Genomic DNA, 24,686 nt, shown 5'->3' with positions numbered 1-24,686 from the left:
ACACCCATGCAGGCCCGTTGGTGCTCTCTTTTGCAGCACACGCACCGCTGCCGTCCTGCCTGGCTGCATGGGCGGAGCACCGTAACTGTTTCTGTTTTGTTTCTATTGCATTGAGTGGGCAACCTCTCTCTCTCTCTCTCTCTCCCTGTGTGTGTGTTTTGCTTTACGGGAGCAATGAGTGTGTGCGCTGGTCGTCCCACGCTTCGGCTTCTTGTTTTTTCTTTTATTGCTTGTTTTGTCTTATTGTGGTTGGGTTCACCCATTCCACTTTTATTTGATTGGCGGCATGCTTTGACCGCGGACAATTTAATCTTTTTTTGTTATTCCCATATCGTTTTGTTTTGTTTTGAAGTGTCAGCCTCTTTTGTCCTTCTGAGGCCACCACGTTTTTCCTTCGACATACGCCATGCGTCAGTTGGTCCACGTTAACCCGTGGCTTGCAGCGCTGCTGGTGCTGCTTGTGGTGATGCGTGCGAAGTGATTGCTAGCGGATGCTTTGCTGTCACCCTGACGCATCCCTGCTTTTTTATTTTCGATGCCGTGCGTACCGACGGCGCGTGGGCGACTCCGGTTGTGGTGAGGGTCGTGCCTCTCACAGCGCAGGATGTGTCGCAGGTGTGCGGCGTCGTTTGTAAGAGCCGATGGGCGCTTGTCCGCATCAAGACGTCAAGAGGGATCCCTGATGACAGCAGGAGGCACTGCGGCTTCTCCTGGGGCCCCAGCGATGGGGTCCTCACCCTGTCGCGGTGCTGGGGCTTTGGTTGCATGTAGGAACTCCGCAGCAGGGCGTTGCTGCGAGCACGACGGAGAGCAAGACGACTTCACCCCTTGAGAAGGTTCCGCGCCATGCCCGGTGCGGGAAGGTGAGGCGGTCTGCCTGCAGGCTGTCGGACAAAACCTGCGCGACCGTTTCGCTGCGGCCACTCCGTTGATATCACCCGTTGCGGTGACGTCCACAAGAACCCTGGCACCGAGGAGGATGGCTTCATCACTGTTTGGCGGCTTAACATTGCAGGTCTGTCGTCCGTAAAAAAGATTGCATTTGCTGCGGGATTGGAGCAGCATCAAACTGACATCGTTCTTTTCCCAGGAAATAAATAACCGTAGCAACGTAGCGACAAAAGTTTCTGGCCATAATGACTTTCTTCAGGCCTGCACTGGGCGCAGTGGTGGCGTTGCCATTCTGGTGCGCCACACCTTGCCGTGCGAGCGCCTGACGCTCCCCGGCACAGGCCTCTTGGAGACCACTGCTGTCCGTGTATTTCCACAGGGCTGTCCCAGCATTTACGTGGTGAATCTCCACAAACTACCCACAGCAACTGTTCAAAACTCTTTATTAATATCGTCCGTCGCTTAGGACCCGCAGCGATTATTGCGGGTCACCCGAATTTACATCGTGAACTCTGGGACCATCATATATATCAACAACGACTGGAGGAGAGAAATTTGCCGCTGTTTTAATTGATTTCAATTTTGGACTGGCAAATGACCCGGCGCAGGCAACACGGATCACGCATCGTAATGTCTCGTCCCCTGACGTGACTGCGTATCGCGCCCTACGCATCTCCCACCGGACATCCACTCCCTACATCGATTCGGACCACCGCTTGATATCTTACTTGGTAGGGATGGACGGTGGCGTCCCGCGACTAGCCAACACGCTGCCTCGACGGAAGAAATCCACCTTTGCTCTGCAAAAAGCGGATTGGCCTGCCTCCACCTCGTTGTGTGAAACACTCCCTGCCACCGCAACCACATGGTTGGACATTCGCAGCGGTATCTTACGAGCAGCTGAGCGCCATACCCCGTGCGGCAGCCGTGAAAGCCCAAAAACGATGTGGACACACGAAATGGAACAAGCCGAGTCCGCCGCAGGAGCAGCACACAAAGCACACACATCGCCTCACCAGGAGACAGCCTACTTTGAGCCGAATGTACCCGAAGAAAGGGAGGAACAAAATCAAGCCTTACGCCGTTGCTTCACTATGCTTCTGGAAGCCCGTGTGGAAAAACTTGAGGCCTCATACAGCCCGAGGTGGCGATATCTTCGCGGTGTGGCGGCGCCGCACCCTCATCCTCTGGAATCGGTTGTGCTCCGCACTGATCTTCGGACCGCGTCTGTGCTCTGCCTCGGCTGCAGGGATACCTGCTCGTTTATCATTTTGTGCGGGTCTCACGTGCCAAATCACCTTGTACTGCTGCATCTGCTCGCCGCACTCCTTTGCCCTCTGGTGACTGGGAAATGGATCGGCCTCTCACGCCGTATGAACTTGGCGTGGCCATATGCGACTCTTCGCTCGGCTCAGCCCCTGGCCACGACATCATGTTGAATGAGTTCCTGCACCATCCCGGGCCCGTTGCGTGCGGCACACTTAGAACAATGATCCACAATTCCTTCGCAAATGGCAGCCTGCCTGGCTCCTGGGAAATTGAGGTCAATATTCGCATTTCCAACCTGGGAAGGACCCATGCCGCCCAGTGAGTTACAGACCCATCACGCTACTCTCTGTTTTACTAAAGTTAACCGAAAGAATGATTCACCGCCGTCTGTCAGCGTTATTGCCGCACCACCCACGTCAATTTGGACTTGCACCTTCGCGTTCTACGTCGGACGTGGTGAAACTTGTTATTGGTGAAACTACCCGTGGATTGAATGAGTCCAGCACTGTGGAGTATGCGCGCCCTGGAGATGGCGCTCCCACACGGCACCCTCGTCGCCATCGCTCGTTCGTAGTCTCGATTGATTTTTCGACTGCGTTCGACACCATTGACCATGGGAAGTTATTTGGCATGCTTGACAGACTTCCGCGCCTCGGCCCCCGAACCAAACGCTGGCTGCACAACTACCTGCGGGGCCGCCATGTTAGGGTATGCACTCGCGAACAGCACTCCCGGAAACAACTCACCCCAGCCGGAGTACCACAAGGCAGCGTCCCGGGACCCCGACTCTTCCTCCACTGTGTAGATGATGTGCTGCGCCGCATGGACAACATCTATTCTGCCTCCGCACTCATGTGATCTGAGGACCTCGCACTTGTTGCCTCAGGTGCGGACATCCATGCCTGTGCTGCGGCAATGCAACCTGCCCTGTCACTTATAACGACATGGGCTGCCGAGCACAGCCTAAAAACTAACGTCGATAAGAGTGAAGCTGCTCTATTCCACATCTTTTTACACACACGGTCTGACGAGGAAATGGTCGATCTCCGTCTTGGCAATGGGGACCTACGTATTCAGTCGCGCCCAGTGCGCTTACTGGGCACCACGATTGATCGACTTCTTAATTTTGATTACGCACGCTTCCACCGCTGCAAAGCAGACCATGCCACGCTGCTATCAGCTGCGGCTGGTCGCACAAGCTGGTGGGTCCCATCACACCATGCGATCCTTTTCGATTGAATACGTCCATGGTGTGTCACTGTATTGTGGCGAGGCAATTGTCCCATGCCCTGCCCCCACCTACCTCCATAATATGGAAGTACTGTACCGCGAAAGCTGTAAAACATCCCTTGGCCTTAGCGCATCAACGGAAGACACATCTGTCTTCTTGGAAGTCAATATTCTCCCGCTCCAAAAGATACTCTGGCTTCTTGCACTCACACAATACGAACGCCATATACGCCTCCATGATTACGAGGATTTGCGTTCCCTTATCTACTCTGAACCTATGCCGCCATCCATGCATGGGAAAGCGGCGACATCAATCCCGCTTTCGAGAAATGTCGTTATTAATGGATTACAACGCGTCTGTGTAATTACTGGGATACCCCACAACCACCTTCGTGCTCCTCCTCTTATTCAACATCGAATTTTTCCCTGGGACACTGTGAGTTGCAACAAAGTGAGATTTTATCAGCGACTCTTTGCCAACGACGCCTCTGACGATGTCAAGCGCACGGCTTTTGACTCTATTTACTCCTCTCTGGGAGATTGTGATTTTGAATTATGGATGGACAGTTCCTCATCCCTCGCTGCACTCGCATCTGGATATGCTGCAATATTGTACGACACCACAAAGAGAAATGATCTCGCTGTGGAGGTCCATCGTGCAGCAGCTGGCAGGCTCGCATGCTCATATGGAGCAGAGTGACCTGCCACTGAAAATGGCTTCAGAAATCTCATACCTCCTCGTTTGGAAACATTCCAATCGCCCACACGAATCATGGTGGCAACGGACTCCCTGTCGGCAATTGAGGCACTCCGAGTTGCCTCAATGGCCATGCGAAGCCGCATTACTGAAGAGATTTGGATTAACCTGCTTTCCTTGATAAAGCGAGGTCGCTCTGTGGAATTTATATTTTTCCCATCACACTGCGGTATCCCACGCACTGAGGCCGCTGACGAAGAAACCACGATTGCACGATCCCTCCTCCAATGAGGCATACCAATCTGGCACGTGGGCTTCCTTACCGCCGTCAAGAGGTTATACCGGAAGGATGTTCAGGAGGAAAAGGAAGACGCGCACACCGCACGCCAGGCGCTTTACGGTTTGGCAAGGACTCTATTCCTGATGTTGACCCGGACATCGTGCCCCGAGTGGCGGCACTGCGCGCAGGCGCGATGCTGCTCCCGCCCACTCTTCGACAGGCCTGCACGCGCCCTGCCGATCATAAGTAACTCCCTTTGTGTGTCGGTGGTGCTGTCCCTTTCTTACTGAGGTGACCGGCCCGCCTCCGCCTCCGCCGGAACATCTTCCCGACGTGAACACCGCAATTCCTTGCCGACCAGCGAGCGGCGGATTGACGTCCTCCTGCCCAATCTGCGGCTGAGCGAACTCGCCCGTCCACAATATGAAGGCACGCGCCCGACGTGCTCATCCTGGCGTTCTGATAGTTGAAGAAGTCCTTGCACGAGGATGCTGCAATGGCGCCAGCGTCTTTTTAACAGGCGTCTTAAGAACACGTCGCCACCGAAAATGCCGAGCGTATCAACGAGCAAGAAACGGACAAAGCACCTCTGCAAGCTCCAATGACAACCATAGCCCTTCAGCCACTCCGCTGCTGCAACCACCACCAGCCGCTGAGCCGCCTGACGGTCCACGGGAGGCCCTGCCGCACATGATGTGGGATAACCCCTCTCGCACGATAGCACCGTTTTAGGCGGAAAACCTGGCCACGTTTCTACGGACAGTCCTCAGCCTATCATCGAATAGTGGCCGCAACGTATAACAAAAAGAAAAATTTCATTTATTCTCAGTAGAAAAAAACGTCATCGTTACAGTCACAATTATCACCCAATGAATTCATTGCGTAATGCCGCTTTGAGCTGCAATACTTCCTGGCATCATCCAGGTCCCTTGTCGAAACATTGATGCGGATGGGCGCCCATCCATTCCTCCCAATGACGGTGTATGTCTGCGACGCACCCTCTGCTCCAAAAGGACACGTCATTCGCCACAGCCGAGATCGACTTCGCCCTGTCGGCACGCATCGCCTTGTCAGAGGGAGAAAGGGTACGTCAGGGTGACAGCAAAGCACCCGCATGCACAGCACATCACAGACATCATCACAAGCAGAAGTAACAGCAGCGCATGCCGCAGAGTGACTTGGATAAGCTGACGCATGGCACGCGTATAGAAAACCTAGTGGCCCGAGAAGAATACAAGAGGGTGACACCTTTGAAACAATGAAACAATATGAGAATATAAGAAGAGAAGATTAAATTGTCCGCTGTCACAGCATGCCGCCAATCAAAGAAAAGTAAAATGGGTGCAATAAACCACAACACAAGCAGAGAATCAAAAAGAAAAAACAAAACAAAAAGCCGAAGCGTGGGACGACCAGCACACACACTCTCGTTGCTCCCGTGAAGCAAAACACACACACAGGGAGAGAGAGAGAGAGAGGTCGCCCACTCAAAGCAATGGAAACAAAACAGAAACAGTTACGGTGCTCCGCCCATGCAGCCAGGCAGGACGGCAGCGGTGCGTGTCGTGCAAAAGAGAGCACCAACGGGCCTGCATGGGTGTGCATGCAATATATACAATGGGCACATTATGTGTGTGCCTCGTGGGATGAGGTGAGGGCGAGAGTCCATGCAAGGGGACACACACACAGAGAGAGTGAGAGAAGGACGAGTGTGTGTGCGGGCGGTGCACGGCTCTCTCTCCCTCACTCTCACGCGGCCACCACCGCAGCCGCAGCCGCACACGCAACAACAAGAAGAAGAAGCAAGAGAGGGGAGGTGGTGTGGGAAGCGGCTTTGATGCCGTCATTATTGCTTTTTGTTGCAGTATCATATGTTTGGACGACAGTGACTGTTTCTGGTGTCTGCTGTGCAGTCTCACTGAATTTGGGAGCAACGTTGGTATTATCATCTTCGGGATTGTTGTGTGCTTCTTTGCTGTTGGGCCGTTGATCATCGTCATTATTTCCATCCACCGTACTCTGAGCATCGTCACCGCCATTTGTAGAGATGGATGGTGCTGGTGTTACTCCTTGGCTGTTGGTGGATGCATTCGTCATCGAATCCGATGGGACCGTAACGTGACCGTGTTGTACTGCCACTTCATCCTTTGAAGAGAATTTTGGTCCTGTAGACTCGCTTTGCGACTGTGACGTTCTGCGTTCTTGTCCTGTTGAAGTCTCTGATTTTGTTGCTTCTGGCGGAAGTCCTTCTCCTTCGTCTCGGTTTCCCTGTACTTGCGATCCTTCTGGTAGCCGTACTGCTGGTCCTGCTGGTGTGCTGCTGGCGGTATGCGGCAAGTTGAAAAGGCGTTTCCCCTCAATGGCACTCTCTTCTGCCTCTTTTTTGCTTGTCTTCTCATCAGTAACTTGGCGTTCTGTTTCTCCTTGAGCACTAAAAGTCTGTGGTTCACCTTTGGGTTTTGGTTCCTTCCGTGCGTCTACGTTGAGTGGTGCAGTCCGTGGAGAGACTGTTGGTTCTGGCCACCCACTTCTTTCTGAAGGTTCCAGGTTCTGTGCGGATGACGCACTGCCCGCACCAGGGGTTGAGGGCGGAAGAGCAACACCAGAAACAGGGAATTTCGAAGACTCAACTCCAGGAGTGCCTCCTCCTCCAATTTCCTTTCCACCTGGGACAGAACCTGTGCCACCACCGGAGCCTGAACTGTCAACAGCAGGTGGCTTGCCATCACCAGAAGAGGAAGAAGAATTCAAAGTGGGGCCTTCACCTCCGTTAGAAGTTTCACCTAATTTAGAACCTCCACCAGAAATGACACCGTTTCGGCTGCCACCAGGTGCTGGTGGTGGTAGTGGTTCGCTACTTGTTGGCTGTCCTTCGGCTGGCGATGGTAATATTTCTCCATCCTTCACCATACCTTCGAGTGATCCTTCATTTTCCTTTTCTTCTTCTTCTACCTTGACTTGTCTTGTTGGTTGTATGGCCGAACCATCATTATTGCGGGCATTCTTTCCTTGCTGTTCATGCAACCGTGGCACCGCTGCTTCGGGACCACGTACGTCCTTCTTTCCTGCTTCCCTCGCCTGAGAATCAACCTGTAGAACCTTCGATGATTCGTCTTTTATTCCGATCTCTCCAATATCACCCTCCGCCACCACCGCGGCACCGCACCACAGCACGCAGAGAGCACACACCAGCAGCACACGGCCAGTCATCATCATCGCCATCACTCCTGTCACTTGCGTGCAGCCTTCAGCACAAACTAACAACACGTCAACGCAGAGTGAAAGCAAAAGGAGAAAAAGAAAAGTCACCCAGCCACGCACCGCACAGTAACAAATGGCAGCAGCCCAGAAGCAGCAGCGCACACACACCATTAGGCAGTTGAAAAAATTGAAAAATCAAAAACACACAACGCCCCGCAGCAAGTAAACAGGAAAAACACAAAAACAATTAAAACCAAAACAAAAGTAATCAAGCAGCAATAAAGCAAAACAGTAAAAAAATGTAAAAATACAAAAAAATGCGCCCAATTGACTCCAGTGCGCATGCACCTATCCTCAACAGTGCGTCCACGCAAACAGTTGTACGCGTCTCGTGCATACAATTGTGTCTGGGATGCGTTCAACGTGGTGGATGTGGGAAGCATCGCGGAGCACACAGCAGGGCAGCGGAAGCAAACAAAGCAAAAACAATCATCATAATTACTCTTACTTTATACATCGGACCACAGTAGACGTACACATGTCCCCGTGGCTTTGAGTGCTGGCACGCACAGCCCACGCTCCCTTTTAGCCCAGAGTGGTGCACGCCAGCGCGGATACGGCGAGCAGCAGCGGGGCACACACCCACGCAGAGCTGCTGAGGCTGCCATCGCTTTCGCGAAGACGTGACGGTGCGCGGGTGGTCGTAGTGGTTGGCGCCTCTGTCGCAGCGGCCCTCATCGTGGTAGGCATCGTATTTGGTGTCTGTTCCTCAATTGAATTCTCTGGCGCAGCAGCTTCATAGTTGGTTCCATTTTTTTGTCGGAATTACGTGGTGTCTTTCCCGTACTTGCAGTATCTTTTCCCCTCAACGCAGGGGAGTTCTTACTTGGTGCTGGCGCAGCAACAGGGAGAGTTGTTCCTCCTGGCATGCCTAATGGACCTGTTGCTTTTGTCGTATCATGATTCGTACTTACTTCCGTTGGTGGAGAGGGCGGTGAACCGTGTCCACTTGTTTGCTGTTCCTTCCTGGAAACGGTTTCTTCGTGCACCGTAATGGAATCACTTAGTGACTGATCCGTTTTGTTCTCCGCATCTTATACCTGTTACGTTTCGTCCTTCAACCGTGTTCCGTCTCGCGTGCCAGACTCAGTGGATCAGTCATGCGTAATTGTCGCACCTATTCCTTCAGGAAACAAAAGACGGTAGACTGGAGTCTTCATTATCGTCAGCTTTATTTTTGCCTGCATTCTTTGGGCCATCCTCAGTTTGTTTCCTTGGCACAGGAAGAAGTGGACAGGGGCTTGCAACACCTTCTTCACCTGCTGTCACGCACACGGACGTGCAGCAGCAGCACAAGAGTGCAAGGACTAACACGGCGCACACCACACGGAGCCGCATCGTCACCATCGTCACCATCGCAGTCATCGTCACCCGTAGTGGAGTCGCTGGAGTCAGTGAGCCGATCCGTGAGCCAGAAGGAAAAGGAATGAAACAGGAGGGAGAGGGACGGAGTGCAGCGGATACAGAGAGGAAGAGAGCAGACAACATGAGGAGAGGGCAGCAGGCCCAGCCGCACAGTTCACACACCACGAGACGGCATCCACGCAACGAAGGCACACAACGCCAGCAGCCACTCACCATGCACGAGGAGAAGACATCCACCACCATCTCCCCCAGCTCATCGCTACAGCCCCAGGGAAATGGCAAAAACCCGCGGCCACCACACAACGCACACGGAGCGAGCAAACCCTCACACCAGCCATGACGCGGCACCAAAATTCCCTGCCATCCCGCCCTCAATGGGACACGGAGCTCAACTCAACGCAGTCACACGCGGTGCACCACACCCGCAGGAAAAGAGACTCGGGGTGCGCACTCCCTCTCCTCCCTTCGCTTCACAGCCACGGAAGAAGACAACAGCCGCCACACGCAACTGCCAGCATGCACTACAAAGGAGCATTCAAATCCACTGCAATGCGCATCTTGTGTGTGTGGTTGTGTGTGTCTGCAGAAACACAAAGCAAAGAAGTAGAAAAGAGGGAGCAGAGTGTGTGGAGAGACGCACAACAAAAAACTGTACAGCAGAGACGCATGGCGAAAACAACAGGAAAAAGACCGCTCAAACTCATGACTGCACTGCAGCCCAAGCAGTGGCAATCCACACAAGATTTATTTAAAACAAAAAGAAAAAGTCCCCTTCGTCTTATATAAACCCCATCACACAAAATAATTATAAATGAAAAAGATATCGTCCATTACTGTTCCACACAAATTTAAAAATCGCCTGGCTGCCGTGTCGCCACACCAAACTGTCTGTATATATTTTGCCCGGAAAAGAAAATTAAAAAGATGGTTGCGTGTGTTTCAACCGTCCGACCCTCCATGTGTCCGCACATCGTTTATATTTCATGGGGTCATCTGCGTGTTGCTGCTCCCCTCAGCCCTTTCATCGGCGTGCGAGTGCGGCCCGCAGAGCACAGTCACTCGTGTGTGTGGGGACTGAGAGAAGCACGCAGACATGACGGGAGTCGCGTCTCTCCATCGGGAGAGTGAGCGCAGCAAAAGAAAAAAAATCATCAGGAGGGAGAGAAATGCTGACAGGACTGCCAGCGCGTGAAATGAACACGAAAAGCAAAAAGGAAAAAAAAACACGGCGGCAGGGTGTGGCTGTGTGTGTGTGTGGCGCTGCGGGTGTCTGCCCGCCCTGGCCGCAAAGAAAACAAAACAAGAGGGAAAGAAATGTGTGCTCCGCCCCACAGGCCCTCGTCGCACGCCCACACGTCACGGCTCCCTCAGCGCGCCGTTCGTCGCGGCCCCTCCTCATGGGTGCAGCAGGCGAGGCGCACAGGGCCGTCGTCATGAGCGTGTCGGTGGGTGTGCGAGTGGAGCAGTTGGGCGGGAAACACACGGCACCCCTCACAGGAGGAGTGCAGCAAGAAACAATTAAAGAGGGAAGAGTAGAAAAGAAAAAACGTCCATAGTGATTGCCCCCAAAAGCAAAAAAGAGGGGTGGGGAATGGGAAATAAAAGAAATTTTAAAGAAAGAAAAGAATTTTGAAAAAAAGTAGCAAACAAAAAATTAATTTAAAATACGGAAAAATAAAAACGCACAAAAAGGAAGTAAACAGGGAGAAAAGTAAATAAAAGTTATTTAGGAAAAGAAATTCATTGCCAGGTGTGTGTGTGTGTGTCGGTGGTGGGGAGGTCGCAAGTGTCCCACGCGGCAGCCAGTCACTCTTCACAGAGCCGCAAACCCCCACAGTCCCAACAGAACGAACAGCGATGGCAGCAGTCCGCTCTCACGCATACTGCCGGCATCGCTGTTATGCCCCTGCGACACATTTCCGACGTTGCTGCTGAGTGCCGTAGTATTTACGTCCCCGTCCTGTGGCTGGACCTCTTCCTCCTGCCCATTTGCTTCTTCCGTTGGCTCCCCACTCTCACCAGAGCTCGCGCCCGCCTCAGGATTCACTGTGGGTCCATCTTGCCCCATGGTGTCAGTGTTGGGAGCTTTTTTAGCTGCAGCGTCGGGATCATCTACAGGAGTTTGAGGTGATCCATCCCCTTGCACCGTATTTCGAGCTTCTGTCTCCGCCGCTGTGTTACCATCATGCGAGGAAGCAGCATCCATCGTTTGAGTTCCATCGGGAGATGTTCCTGACGTCACCTGCACTACGGAGTCCTCTTCTGCTGAGGAAGTACTGACAGTGGACACCGCTGATGCGGATGCGCTGCCTGCACCACGTACCTCCAACGATTCCTGTTCCTCCTGTCGTCCACCAGAACGCTCATTCGCGCTTCCCTGAGTGAGCCTGTTCATCTGAGGTGGAGTAGGAGCTTTATTCGGGTTGAGGACGCCAATCTCCGCGTTATCCAACGGGCGGTTGTAGAGCAGGACGTTCGTCGCCGTCACAGACACGCCTTCTTGGCTCCGTGTCTTGTCTCCATCCCCTCCAATGTAGAAGTGGGAGATCCCTTTCGAATCCGTATTTCCCAATGCACACGGCGTATCCCCACACGCTTACCATCGACGTACGCGGAGCCATGGATGCCGTTCAGCAGCAAAATTACCACGTGGTCTTTCGTCTCTGGTCCCAAAAATACGCTGAGATCCTTAGAATTTGTTTCGCCACCGCACAGCAACTGCCACTTCTTTTCACTGTCATATGACAACTCCATAGGTTTGTTTTCTCCTTCACCGTCCATCTTCGCACCCATCAATGGAATATTACCCTCCGTCGGCTCACCGTCGATGGACACCGTCGCCACAAGAGTGAAGTTGTAGTTCGCAAAGTGGTACAGCTGATTCTCCCCCTGCCTGCCAACGGGCCACTCCGCCCACGCTCCCTGGAACGTCACCCCATCAAAAGCCTCTGTTGCCCCATCATTCTTATTTACTGTGGCGTTCACTCCAAGGTACTCGTCCCTCCATGTGTTATCAGAGAAGTTGCCGGACAAAAAGCCAACCAGCCCATCCGTGATCTTAACATCAGTAGTGCAGGCATTGCCAGGTGGCGTAACCTCCTGAGCAAGTAAAGTGGGGCACAGCTTGGAGACACGTTTGTCCACTTCCTTCCACGTCTTCACCACCTCCTTCACCCGCTGCAGCTGCGCAGTCAGACGCACAGTAACCATATCATGTGATAGTTTGTGATTAACTTTCTTCTTCTTCTCGTACAGTGCAACCAACTCCTCCTGATTATTATTATCTCCACTTTTGTACAACAGGGAGCTGGCGGTGACATCCTCCTCTTCCTTCCCGGATACCGGCCCAATATGAACAATGTGCGTATTGTCCGTCAGCCAAAGATGGAGTACACTCTTTTCCTCGTTATCTTTCTCAGCTTTCTTGGCATACACCGGCAGAGTGACAAGCATCGCTTTTTTCTTATCGACACCATCATCTCCAAGAGTCGCTGTGATGAACCCGCTCCCAACGATTTCAACCTTTTCACCCTTTTTGTTTCCCCACACGCGCGAGAGTGTCCCGAGTGCCTCCGTCCACGACTCCCCCTTGTCACCGGACTCGTACACCCTGCGGCGGCCACCATCACACGCAGTCATCATCATGAGTTTTCCCTTCTCCCGCTCCACGACGGAGGGATCACCGCAGCCACCCTCAGACATCCCCTTCGACAGCTTCCAACTCTTATTATCCGGAAAGTATATGAACAGTGAGACAGTGTATCCCCCCCCAGCTGTATTTTCTTCATCCGCCTTCCCCGTCCTATACTCCTCGGCTTCCATAGGGAACAAAAGTGTACCGTCCTCCATCTTAACACCCGATCCACCGCTCACAAGCAGTGCTGTCACATATCCATATTGTTCGGTATTAGAAGTGATCGGGAGAGCGTCAACATCAGTCCAATAAATTCTTTTGTTACGGGCATCCTCACCAACACTGACGTTCCCTCTCGCCAGCAAAAGTCCCCATTCATCCGTTATATCGTCCTCAGCAGCAATGGCAACTGCACGGTCGTACATTCCAGCAAGCATGTAAACATCACTTCCATGCACAACTGTTGTTGGTTTATCCACATGTACTGGCGCTCCGCTTTCAGAGACAGACCGATCCACTGCCTGGTCGGGGCATCCCTCTTTTCCAGAAGGACATTCCCCCAGTACTTGTGTCTTCACTTCAGTTTTATCCAACTCCTTGCTTGTTTGTTCACCAGTCCACTCCAGGAGCTCCGAGGCAATGCCAGCAAAAACGCCTCCTACCTCCCTCGTGAACAGCGCCTCGGCAACGGCAAACACATCACCATTCACCTGAACAAGACTGGGAAAAAAGAGCAAATTCACCGTTCACTCATCTGTCGTGTCTCTCCAAACAAACAATTTCCTCTTTGGAATTTCCGAATCTGTCAGCGTCTTCTCAGTGGATGCAGCCCCACCAGTGTTGCAGCACATCATCACAAAGAGAAGCAGCACCGCGGAAGTAAACACATGCCGGGACATGTTGGGCCTCGGCGGCTCACTCTCCCTTCCTTCCCTCCTCCTTCCGCTGGATCCGGTCACGCGGCGACGGTTGTGTGTGCGGGGTGCCTTCACTGCAGCAACACGTGAGAGCATATAAATATGTGTGTGTGTGTGCTCTGTTGTTGGTCCTTTCAGAGCCTTCGAATTTCACAGTAGCAATTCGCGCTTGTTTTACTTCCTTCCTTTGTGTGTGATTGGGAGAGAAATAAAGAGAAAACAAGCCAAGAAAAGAGGATGAAACAGTGAGCACCGCCACCCATCCACAGTGAGTGGCACCATCATCCCCGCCGCAGTCACTCCCAACAACAACAACTCACGCACACAGACACACAGGACAGGAGATAGAAGAACACTGCACCGGGAAAACACAGCGACTGCCACCACCAGAAGCAGCAGGTGCCACGGCGGATGAGTCTTCCATGCGAGTGCACTCACCTAGCAACACCAGCACACAAACAACCAGCGGGATGCAAGAGAACATGAAAGTCCTTTGAAAAGTCCACGCGCTGCCAACTGTCATTTTACTGTTCTCCCTTCCGGCGCACCCTCAAAAGCGCATCACCCCGCACAGGCAATGAAGCCCAATCAGTGGATGGAAAGCAAAAAAGAAACTTCGGCACGTGCAGCTGGGCGGGAATCTGTCAACAGTTGTCCCAGGTACCCTCAACGCCACACCACCAACTGGCTGCACGCCGCCAGCATCACAACCACAGCACGGCAACAAAACAAATAGCTGGCTTCTATCCTTCCTCCTCCGGAAAATGCGTCCGCAGTCAGAATCTTGTGCGTGTGTGACTTCTCAGCGCTTACACCACTCCACAGCGTTTATCGTTGTGTGTGCTTGTGTTTGTGTTAACGCCAATGCATACAGAGCAGCTGTGCGGCACAAAAAGGTCCAAAGAAGGAACCGACGAAGAGAGAAGCGGATAGCACACACGCAAATTAGTCATATCATCACACACAAACACACGCATGCAGCCCGCGGAATACGTGCACTCAACCACAAAACAAGCAATAAAAGAAAAAACAAGAAGCCGAAGCGTGGGACGACCAGCGCACACACTCTCATTGCTCCCGTAAAGCAAAACACACACACAGGGAGAGAGAGAGAGAGAGGTCGCCCACTCAATGCAATGGAAACAAAACAAAACAGAAACAGTTACGGTGCTCCGCCCATGCAGCCAGGCAGGACGGCAGCGGTGCGTGTGCTGCAAAAGAGAGCACCAACGGGCCTGCATGGGTGTGCATGCATATATACAATGGGCACATTATGTGTGTGCTTCGTGGGGTGAGGTGAGGGCGAGAGTCCATGCAAGGGGACACACACACAGAGAGTGAAGGACGAGTGTGTGTGTGCGGGCGGTGCACGGCTCTCTCTCACTCACTCTCACGCGGTCACCACCGCAGCAGCAGCCGCACACGCAACAACAAGAAGAAGCAAAAGAGGGGAGGTGGTGTGGGAGACCGCGGTGCTGCCGTCACTGTCGCCAGGTGTTGTGTTTATTTGATTAGTAGCGTTTGCACCAGTTATGGTTTCTTGTTCTTTGCCTGGAGGATCCTCTTGATTTTGTTTCTCTCGTTCCTCTTCTGTTTCATCATCCTTTTCTTCCCCAGCTCTTTGTTTGATTCCTGTCGGAGTTTCTCCTGCATGTGTGCGTTGGACTTCCTGCTGAATATCAGTGGAGTTTACTTTCGGGGCACCTGAGACATGTGCAGCCTCTTCTCTCTCCTGAGCCCGATGTCTTTCATGACCCTCAACACCTTCCTCCCCTTCTTTTTCTTTTTCATTAGAACCATCACTGCCGTTGTGTTCTCCCGAAGAATGATCTCCTGCAGAATTACGTGGTGGCATGTCTTCAACATTTGTTTGTTGTTCTTTTTCCTGCGTCAGTTCATGTCCTTCTCCACTTTTTGTATCCTCTTCTTGGACTGGATGTGGGTTATCTTGCGGCTGTGGTCCACTTCCTTCTTTTTGTTTGGTTACTGCCGCTTCACCAGCACCAACTGTTTCTTTTTCTGACAGGTTTTGTGTTCCACTTTCGACTTGGCGTTGATTTTCAGGTTTCGGTCCACTTTCATTTACATTTTCCAGTTTTTCATCAGCGGCTTGTGATTGTCCTCCTCCTCCTCCTGGTGGTGGTGGTGGAATTTCTTCTTCTCCTGATGGAGTTATTCCTTCATCCTCATCTTCATCCTGATCCTCTTCATCAGAACCTGCTTCTTCTTCCTTCAAAAGTATTTCTTTATCTAGTTCTCCTTTTTTGTCTTTAGCCTCAGGTGCTTTTAAGACTGAGTTTTTTGAAACTCCCGGCACAACTGGTGGTGTTTCCTGCAATCGTTCACCGTCACTCGAAGAAGCACCAGGCGGAGTTGTACCTGACCCCTCCTCAGCCAAACCGTCGGCACCGCACCACAGCACGCAGAGGGCACACACCAGCAGCACACGGCCAGTCATCATCATCGCCATCACTCCTGTCACTTGCGTTCAGCCTTCAGCACAAACTAACTCCCGTCAACACAGAGAAAAAGCAAATGTTGAGAGACAAGTCACACAGCCACGCACAGTGACAAAAGGCAGCAGCCCAGCAACGCACACACAACATATGACAAAGGGAATCAGTAAGGGCAAGAAAAAGTGCACCGCCATGCAAATCAGAATTTATTAAAAACAAAAAACCACACCCAAGGCCCTGCTGCGCATGCATATGAGTGTGTCTGAGACGCGTTCAACGTGGTGGATGTGGGAAGCATCGCGGAGCACACAGCAGGGCAGCGGAAGCAAACAAAGCAAAAACGATCATCATAATTGCTCTTACTTTATACATCGAACCACAGTAGACGCACACATGTCCCCGTGGCTGAGTGCTGGCACGCACAGCCCATGCTCCCTTTTAGCCCACAGCGGTGCACGCCAGCGCGGATACGGCGAGCAGCAGCGGAGCACACACCCACGCAGAGCTGCTAAGGCTGCCGTCCATTTCGCGGAGACGTGACGGTGCGCGGGTGGTCGTCGTAGTTGGTGCCTCTGCACTGTTGACCGCATCACTTGGTGCCTCTGGCGCGGCGGTGGTCGTAGTCGTAGTCGTAGTTGTGGTTGGTGCCTTTGTGGTTTTGGTCGTCATGGTCGTTGATGCAGTCGTCTCCTTTTCCTGTTCTTTTTCGGGTACAATCGGCCCACTTTGTGCACCTGACGCAACGGTTGGTGCAGTAGGTGGCTGTAGCGGAACGCTAGGACTTTGTAGCTGTGACTGACCGGGCGCACCTGAGGCACCTTGATTGTTTGACGCCCCACCGGATACCGTACCTTGTGTTTCTTCCTTACCGTTCGAAGTACCCGGTTTCAGTACCGTGGGAGCACTTGGATTTAAAGAAGTGGTCCCCGGACGTTTTCCCTCTGGTGTGGGCAGTTCACCGGAGCCATTTTCTTTCACGTCATCAGTCGCTGTCATGCACACGGACGGGCAGCAGCACAGGGCGAGCACCAACAGGGCGCACAGCAGACGGCACGTCATCATCGTGAGTGTGGTCGTTCAGTGGTGTGGAGCTGATCTGCACAGTGAGGGACATGGAGAGCAACAGGGGAGACGAGAGGTGCGGCAGACACACACACACAGAGAGCACACCACATAAGGAGAGGGCAGCAGCCAGGCATGCACCGTACGCCGCACACCACGCACGACACACACTCCAATCCACGGCAACAAGCACACACACACACAGCCCTGCCGCAACACCAACAACAACACACATATGGAAGAAGAAGAAACCGAGCCTGTTCGGGCTGGACGCGTTGAGGCGCAAGTTCAGCCACACGGACAAGCACACGTTCGCTGCGCCGTACTTCTTGCAGCACCCATGCCGTGGATTGAGAGGATGTGAGGGTCTGCTCCAAGCACAACGAGGACAACAAGATGCGGTGCATGACGGCCAACCTGATCCGCGTGTGGTTGCAGCGCATGGAGCACGTGCGCCAGTACGCGTTGGGCGTTGCGCTCATGTTTGGAGAGGAGAGGCGGCACGACATTGTGATGCTGTGTGCTTTGCGCGGCCGGGGCATGCCGGCGATTGTGAGGGACGTGGAGTACACGGAGCTGTTTGACTGAGGGAGGAGATGGCGGACGTCGCGGCGCAGCGGGAGCGCTTGACGGACTGCCTGTGGTGGGAGGGGCGCGTGTTGAAGTGAGCGTGGCGTGCCTGTGAAAGCCTGAGGGGAGGGAATAACAGTAACAGTGACTGTGGGAGTGTGAGGAACGGTGCACGGGCGAGGAGCGCTCCTCTTTTATTTTGTTTTGGTTGTTGTTGAACCGCGTGCACCTAATTGTTGTTGTTGTGGTGCGTGACTCTCATTGCTGGATGGGACGCTCCGTGGCTGTTTGACTTGTCTCTCTCTCCTCTTGTTGCTTTCACTCTGCGTTGACGTGTTGTTAGTTTGTGCTGAAGGCTGCACGCAAGTGACAGGAGTGATGGCGATGATGATGACTGGCCGTGTGCTGCTGGTGTGTGCCCTCTGCGTGCTGTGGTGCGGCGCTGCTGCGGCTTCTCCTGCTGCTGAAAAGGGGGATGCCGTCACGGAGGAAGATGAACAGAAAAGGAATACGGAGGTTCTGCCGCCCGGAAGAAAAAATGAATCACCGGTGACTTCAGTAGAAGAATCAGCAGGTACAACAACAGGAGGTGAAGAGACGCCACAGAGTTATGGAGTTGATATTCCGCTGCCTAATAACCTAAATTTAGATCAAAAACAAGAAGGTGAGAAAAAGAAAAAGGAAAAAGAAGAGGGTCCGGAACACGGCGAAGATGAAGAAGAGGGAGAGGAAGAAAGAGAGACACGCGAAAAACAACCTACACCACCACCACCACCTCCACCTTCGGGACAAACATCAACACCGACAATAAATGGAGACTCAGCAGGAACTTCAAATGAAGCAAGAGCGAAAGAACTGCCCAGCTCGGATAAGGACTCCACACAGGAACAAGTGCTCAAACCGCCGGCAGCAGAATCAGCACCAGCAGCAACGCCACAAGTAAAAAATGAAGACCCCGGCTCTGCAGATGTCGTTTCAGTGCAACAGGTACAGAAAGCTCAAAGCGGCCTGGAGTCAGGGAGTGAGTCAATAAAAGAAGACAGTGCTCTCACCACGAACAAACAACAGGATGGAACATCTGACAGCCATGCCGAATCAACTCCAACATCACGTTCATCAGCAAAAAGTGTTGCCGCCAGTAATGGCCCTGACGAGGCTACTGAAGAGGAGATTTCCAATAAAAATACAGCACGTGTTGATGCAGTACCGGAAGCAGCACAAGAAGATGGAAATAAAGATGACAATAAAAAAGAAACACCAATAAAAACCACAGCTATTGTAAATGGTACGGCTCCAACTGGCGACAGTGACGGCAGCACCGCTGTCTCCCACACCACCTCCCCTCTTTTGCTTCTTCTTGTTGTTGCGTGTGCGGCTGCGGCTGCGGTGGTGGCCGCGTGAGAGTGAGTGAGAGAGAGCCGTGCACCGCCCGCACACACACTCGTCCTTCTCTCTCTCTCTCTGTGTGTCCCCTTGCATGGACTCTCGCCCTCACCTCATCCCACGAGGCACACACATAATGTGCCCATTGTATATATGCATGCACACCCATGCAGGCCCGTTGGTGCTCTCTTTTGCACGACACGCACCGCTGCCGTCCTGCCTGGCTGCATGGACGGAGCACCGTAACTGTTTCTGTTTTGTTTTTATTGCATTGAGTGGGCGACCTCTCTCTCTCTCTCTCTCCCTGTGTGTGTGTTTTGCTTTACGGGAGCAATGAGAGTGTGTGCGCTGGTCGTCCCACGCTTCGGCTTTTTGTTTTGTTTTTTATTGTTTTGTGGTTGAGAGCACCCATTCTGCGGGCTGCGTGTGTGTGTTTGTGTGTGATGATATGAGTAATTTGCGTGTGTGCTATCTGCCTCTCTCTGCCGTTGGTTTCTTTGGACTCTCTTTTGCTGCACAGCTGCTCTGCAAGTGTAGGCGCTAACAAACACACAAGCACATACACACACACACACACACACACGCCATGTCACACACGCTGCGGAGAAGAATGAACGCTGGGAATACGCATTCACAAGATTCTGTCTGCGGTTGCTTTTGCGAGTTAGGAGGTCGTGAGTCCGCAATGCCTCTCCGTGTAGTGATGCGGGCGTGGTACTAGTGCGCACAACTAGTGATTCGTGCATTGTTGAGATTGCCTGGGACGATTGCTTATTGAGTTCTTCCAACAGCTGTACCTGCCGACGTGTCTCTCCCGTTGTGGATTTGGCGACGAAGGATTCTCAGGCTGTGTGGGGTGATGTGCGGGTACGCTGGAAGAGACAACAGTAATACGACTGGCGGCAGCGCATGGGTGCTGTGAAGGGCGGTTGTGCTTTTTTGCATTTCGCCGGTTACTTTGTGTGCGGGCGTTGCTCGGTGTGTGCTGACGCGTGAAGAATAACTACGTACCCGCTGTGACTGCAGCAGCTGCTGGTGGTGGTGACCATCGCTGTGTGTTCCCGGTGCACTGTTCATCCATCTCCTGTTCCGTGTGTCTCTGTGCGTGAGTTGTTGTTGTTGGGAGTGACTGCGGCGGGGATGATGGTGCCACTCACTGTGGATGGGTGGCGGTGCTCACTGTTTCATCCTCTTTTCTTGGCATGTTTTTTCTCTATTTCTCTCTCAATCACACACGAAGAAGGAAAACAAGCGCGAATCCCTACTGTGAAATTCGAAGGCACTGAAAGGAACAACAGCACACATACCGCCCACAGGCACACATATTTATATGCTCTCACGTGTTGCTGCAGTGAAGGCACCCCGCACACACAACCGTCGCCGCGTGACCGGATCCAGCGGAAGGAGGAGGGAAGGAAGAGAGAGTGAGCCGCAGAGGTCCAACATGTCTCGGCACCTCTTCTATTCTGCGGTGCTGCTCCTTCTCGTCGTGATGATGTGCTGCGCCTGCGAAGCTGCACTCGCGGAGGAGAAGTCGACTGATCCAAAGTTTGAATGGAAGGGCATCACTGAGGGTGAAGGTGTAACTGTGGAATCGTTGGGTGTTCCCGGCCTTTTGAATGTGGGGAGTGACGTGTTTGCCGTTGCCGAGGCGCAGTGCAAGCAGGGTCAAGACAGCTTTGCTGGCATTGCATCCCAAATTCTCACCGAAAAAAAGGATAACACACCGGAGGAAATAATGAATGATGCCAAAAAGGACACACAAGTTCTGGAGGAAGGCACTACCGCAAGCAATAAAAAAGTAGATGTGAGCCGACCAACAACAGCTGTGAAGGGAAATGACATTTACATGCTTGTTGGAAAATACAGCCGGACAGATGCCGCTGATGCTCGGGAGAGTGGTGGAGGTGACTGGGGACTTTTGCTGGTTAAAGGGAAAGTCAGTGCTGCAGAAGGTAAAAAAAAAATCCAATGGAACGAGAACCAGAGACTGGCCGGCACTCTCTCTGATGACGAACAGGATTCCTTGATGCAGCTTTTTAGTGGCGGTGGATCGGGTCTTAAGATGAATGACGACATGCTTGTGTTCCCAGTGGAGGGCAAGAAGGAGAAAGGTGAATCAAATGACGGAAAGACTGTCTCACTGCTCATATACACTTCGGAGGATTCGAGTTGGAAACTGTTGAAGGGGATGTCTGCCGGTGGCTGCAGTGCTCCCTCCGTCGTGGAGTGGGAGAAGGACAAAAAACTCATGATGATGACTGCGTGTGATGGTGGCCGCCGCAGGGTGTACGAGTCCGGTGACAAGGGGGAATCGTGGACGGAGGCACTCGGGACACTCTCGCGCGTGTGGGGCAACAAAAAGGGTGAAAAGGTTGAAATCGTTAGGTGCGGGTTCATCACAGCGAATGTTGAGGACAGGGACGTGATGCTCGTTACTCTGCCGGTGTATTCCAAGAAAGCTGAGAAAGATAACGAGGAAAAGAGTGTACTCCATCTTTGGCTGACGGACAACACGCACATTGTTGATATTGGGCCGGTATCCGAGAAGGAAGATGAGGACGCTGCCGCCAGTTCTCTGTTGTACAAAAGTGCTGATAATAATGAGAAGGAGGAGTTGATTGCACTGTACGAGAAAAAGGAAGGCGGTGATAAAGACACAGCATCACTCGGTATGGTCTCTGCGCGTCTGACTGAGCAGCTGCAGCGGGTGAAGGAGGTGCTGAAGAAGTGGAAGAAAGTGGACGACATTGTCTCCAAGCTGTGCATCTCTGAGAGTGTTGAGAAGGATATCTCAACTGACAGTGCCTGCAGTGCTGATGTTAAGATCACGGACGGGCTGGTTGGCTTTTTGTCCGGCAACTTCTCTGATAACACATGGAGGGACGAGTACCTTGGAGTGAACGCCACAGTAAATAAGAATGTTAGGGTGGAGCAGGTAGAAAGTGGTGTGAAGTTCAAAGGGCGTGGCGCAGGAGCGGAGTGGCCCGTTGGCAGTCAAGGGGAGAATCAGCTGTACCACTTTGCGAACTACAAATTCACTCTTGTGGCGACGGTGTCTATCGATGGTGAGCTGAAGGAGGGTAATATTCCATTGTTGGGTGTGAAGCTGGACGGTGAAGGAGAAAAAAAACCTATGGAGTTGTCGTACGACAATGAAAAGAAGTGGCAGTTTCTGTGCGGTGGCGGACAGAACAAGGAGCACAGCCGCGATTGGGATCCGGAGACAACGAAGAAAGACCACGTGGTAATTTTGATACGGAACGGCAACCATTTCTCCGCGTACGTCGATGGTAAGCGTGTGGGTGAGGATGCGCAATGTCAATTGGAAAATACAGGACCGAAAGAGATCTCCCACTTCTACATTGGAGGGGATGGAAACAGTGCAGTGAGCACAGGGATCGAAGAAGACGTGTCTGTGACGGTGACGAGCGTCCTGTTGTACAACCGTCCGTTGAATGACGCAGGGATTACTGCGATTAACACAAACAAACATTCTATTCAAAGGCTGACAGATCTGAAAAATGTGGCACGAGATACTCGTTCACCAGATGTAGGCACAAAACCTACGCTGGCAGTCGTGTCCGAGACCACTCGTCATGGGCAACAGCCGTTGAAACATGAACCGTTGAAGGGAGATGAAGGTGCGGGTAGTGGTGGTGCATCCAATTCTGCAAAGACCACTATGACGACTCACTCAGTGGGGAGTCTATCTGCAGAGCAGTTGCCGTCGGGAGGATCTCACGATGGAAATAAAAATGTGAATGTCGATTCCTCGTCTAATGGTAACCCGGCGGTGGGGACAGTGGGTGGAGACACGACGCAGGGAAATGGATCACCGCAAATTCCTGTGGGTATCTCTGACACAGCAGATGCAAATACTCCCACCACTGAGGGCGAGGGGCAAGATGGACCCACATTGAATCCTGAGGCGGGCGCGAGCTCTGGTGAGAGTGGGGAGCCAACGGAAGAAGCAAATGGGCAGGAGGAAGAGGTCCAGCCACAGGACGGGGACGTAAATACTACGGCACTCAGCAGCAACGTCGGAAATGTGTCGCAGGGGCATAACAGCGATGCCGGCAGTATGCGTGAGAGCGGACTGCTGCCATCGCTGTTCGTTCTGTTGGGACTGTGGGGGTTTGCGGCTCTGTGAGGAGTGACTGGCTGCCGCGTGGGACACTTGCGACCTCCCCACCACCGACACACACACACACACCTGGCAATGAATTTCTTTTCCTAAATAACTTTTATTTACTTTTCTCCCTGTTTACTTCCTTTTTGTGCGTTTTTATTTTTCCGTATTTTAAATTAATTTTTTTGTTTGCTACTTTTTTTCAAAATTCTTTTCTTTCTTTAAAATTTCTTTTATTTCCCATTCCCCACCCCTCTTTTTTGCTTTTGGGGGCAATCACTATGGACGTTTTTTCTTTTCTACTCTTCCCTCTTTTAATTGTTTCTTGCTGCACTCCTCCTGTGAGGGGTGCCGTGTGTTTCCCGCCCAACTGCTCCACTCGCACACCCATCGACACGCTCATGACGACGGCCCTGTGCGCCTCGCCTGCTGCACGCATGAGGAGGGGCCGCGACGAACGGCGCGCTGAGGGGGCCGTGACGTGTGGGCGTGCGACGAGGGCCTGTGGGGCGGAGCACACATTTCTTTCCCTCTTGTTTTGTTTTCTTTGCGGCCAGGGCGGGCAGACACCCGCAGCGCCACACACACAGCCACACCCTGCCGCCGTGTTTTTCTTTTTTCTATGCTTTTCGTGCGCATTTCACGCGCTGGCAGTCCTGTCAGCATTTCTCTCCCTCCTGATGATTTTTTTTCTTTTGCTGCGCTCACTCTCCCGATGGAGAGACGCGACTCCCGTCATGTCTGCGTGCTTCTCTCAGTCCCCACACACACGAGTGACTGTGCTCTGCGGGCCGCACTCGCACGCCGATGAGAGGGCTGAGGGGAGCACCAACACGCAGATGACCCCATGAAATATAAACGATGTGCGGACACATGGAGGGTCAGACGGTTGAAACACACGCAACCATCTTTTTAATTTTCTTTTCCGGGCAAAATATATGCAGACAGTTTGGTGTGGCGACACGGCAGCCAGGCGATTTTTAAATTTGTGTGGAACAGTAATGGACGATATCTTTTTCATTTATAATTATTTTGTGTGATGGGGTTTATATAAGACGAAGGGGAACGTTTTCTTTTTTTTTAAATAAATCTTGTGTGGATTGCCACTGCTTGGGCTGCAGTGCAGTCATGAGTTTGAGCGGTCTTCTTCTTGTTGCTTCCGCCATGCGTCTCTGCTGTACAGTTTTTTGTTGTGCGTCTCTCCACATACTCTGCTCCCTCTTTTCTACTTCTTTGCTTTGTGTTTCCGCAGGCACACACAACCACACACACACAAGATGCACATTGCAGTGGATTTGAATGCTCCTTTTGTAGTGCATGCTGGCAGTTGCGTGTGGCGGCTGTTGTCTTCTTCCGTGGCCATGAGGAGAGGGAGAGGGAGAGGGAGTGCGCACCCCGAGTCTCTTTTCCTGCGGGTGTGGTGCACCGCGTGTGACTGCGTTGAGTTGGGCTCCGTTTCCCATTGAGGGCGGGATGGCTGGAATTTTGGTGCCGCGTCATGGATGGATGAGGGTTCGCTTGCGCGTGTGGCTGGTGTGG

General features: G+C 52.5%; 5 protein-coding genes and 2 pseudogenes across 5 annotated transcripts, besides 21 other annotated features; 2 read left to right on the top strand and 5 right to left on the bottom strand.

The window, feature by feature from the left end:
• Positions 1 to 2,198: part of a sequence feature (heterozygous, Esmeraldo-like haplotype) that runs on past the window's edge.
• Positions 124 to 147: a microsatellite.
• Positions 1,086 to 5,090: a mobile genetic element.
• Positions 2,199 to 5,626: a sequence feature (areas not merged during assembly with more than two copies in the genome that could not be assigned to a particular haplotype).
• Positions 5,627 to 6,413: a sequence feature (haploid, Esmeraldo-like haplotype).
• Tc00.1047053510279.190 (mucin-associated surface protein (MASP), putative) lies at positions 6,117 to 7,589 on the bottom strand (the record flags this gene model as incomplete). The annotated part of the gene is made up of 1 exon (XM_815989.1): positions 6,117 to 7,589. The coding sequence occupies one exon, from the start codon at positions 7,587 to 7,589 to the stop codon at positions 6,117 to 6,119; it is 1,473 nt and encodes a 490-aa protein (XP_821082.1).
• Positions 6,414 to 10,792: a sequence feature (areas not merged during assembly with more than two copies in the genome that could not be assigned to a particular haplotype).
• Positions 8,154 to 8,993, bottom strand: Tc00.1047053510279.180 (annotated as a pseudogene).
• Positions 10,793 to 11,978: a sequence feature (haploid, Esmeraldo-like haplotype).
• Positions 10,806 to 13,640, bottom strand: Tc00.1047053510279.160 (annotated as a pseudogene).
• Positions 11,979 to 13,319: a sequence feature (areas not merged during assembly with more than two copies in the genome that could not be assigned to a particular haplotype).
• Positions 13,320 to 13,712: a sequence feature (haploid, Esmeraldo-like haplotype).
• Positions 13,713 to 15,798: a sequence feature (heterozygous, Esmeraldo-like haplotype).
• On the bottom strand, positions 14,935 to 16,014 carry Tc00.1047053510279.140 (mucin-associated surface protein (MASP), putative; the record flags this gene model as incomplete). Its single annotated transcript, XM_815988.1, has 1 exon — positions 14,935 to 16,014. The coding sequence occupies one exon, from the start codon at positions 16,012 to 16,014 to the stop codon at positions 14,935 to 14,937; it is 1,080 nt and encodes a 359-aa protein (XP_821081.1).
• Positions 15,799 to 16,954: a sequence feature (haploid, Esmeraldo-like haplotype).
• On the bottom strand, positions 16,439 to 17,062 carry Tc00.1047053510279.130 (mucin TcMUCII, putative; the record flags this gene model as incomplete). The annotated part of the gene is made up of 1 exon (XM_815987.1): positions 16,439 to 17,062. One exon carries the CDS (start codon positions 17,060 to 17,062, stop codon positions 16,439 to 16,441), a length of 624 nt encoding a protein of 207 aa, XP_821080.1.
• Positions 16,614 to 16,688: a microsatellite.
• Positions 16,955 to 18,968: a sequence feature (areas not merged during assembly with more than two copies in the genome that could not be assigned to a particular haplotype).
• Positions 18,011 to 19,033, top strand: Tc00.1047053510279.120 (mucin-associated surface protein (MASP), putative; the record flags this gene model as incomplete). The annotated part of the gene is made up of 1 exon (XM_815986.1): positions 18,011 to 19,033. One exon carries the CDS (start codon positions 18,011 to 18,013, stop codon positions 19,031 to 19,033), a length of 1,023 nt encoding a protein of 340 aa, XP_821079.1.
• Positions 18,285 to 18,372: a sequence feature (CT-rich).
• Positions 18,969 to 19,826: a sequence feature (heterozygous, non-Esmeraldo-like haplotype).
• Positions 19,559 to 19,598: a microsatellite.
• Positions 19,827 to 19,865: a sequence feature (areas not merged during assembly with more than two copies in the genome that could not be assigned to a particular haplotype).
• Positions 19,866 to 20,631: a sequence feature (heterozygous, Esmeraldo-like haplotype).
• On the top strand, positions 20,346 to 23,168 carry Tc00.1047053510279.110 (trans-sialidase, putative; the record flags this gene model as incomplete). The annotated part of the gene is made up of 1 exon (XM_815985.1): positions 20,346 to 23,168. One exon carries the CDS (start codon positions 20,346 to 20,348, stop codon positions 23,166 to 23,168), a length of 2,823 nt encoding a protein of 940 aa, XP_821078.1.
• Positions 20,632 to 20,635: a sequence feature (haploid, Esmeraldo-like haplotype).
• Positions 20,636 to 24,686: part of a sequence feature (areas not merged during assembly with more than two copies in the genome that could not be assigned to a particular haplotype) that runs on past the window's edge.
• Positions 24,513 to 24,534: a microsatellite.

Source organism: Trypanosoma cruzi, genomic scaffold (assembly GCF_000209065.1).
Source record: "Trypanosoma cruzi strain CL Brener 1047053516699 genomic scaffold, whole genome shotgun sequence".
NCBI classification, from domain to species: domain Eukaryota; phylum Euglenozoa; class Kinetoplastea; order Trypanosomatida; family Trypanosomatidae; genus Trypanosoma; species Trypanosoma cruzi.
This window is presented reverse-complemented; position numbering and strand designations above follow the sequence as displayed.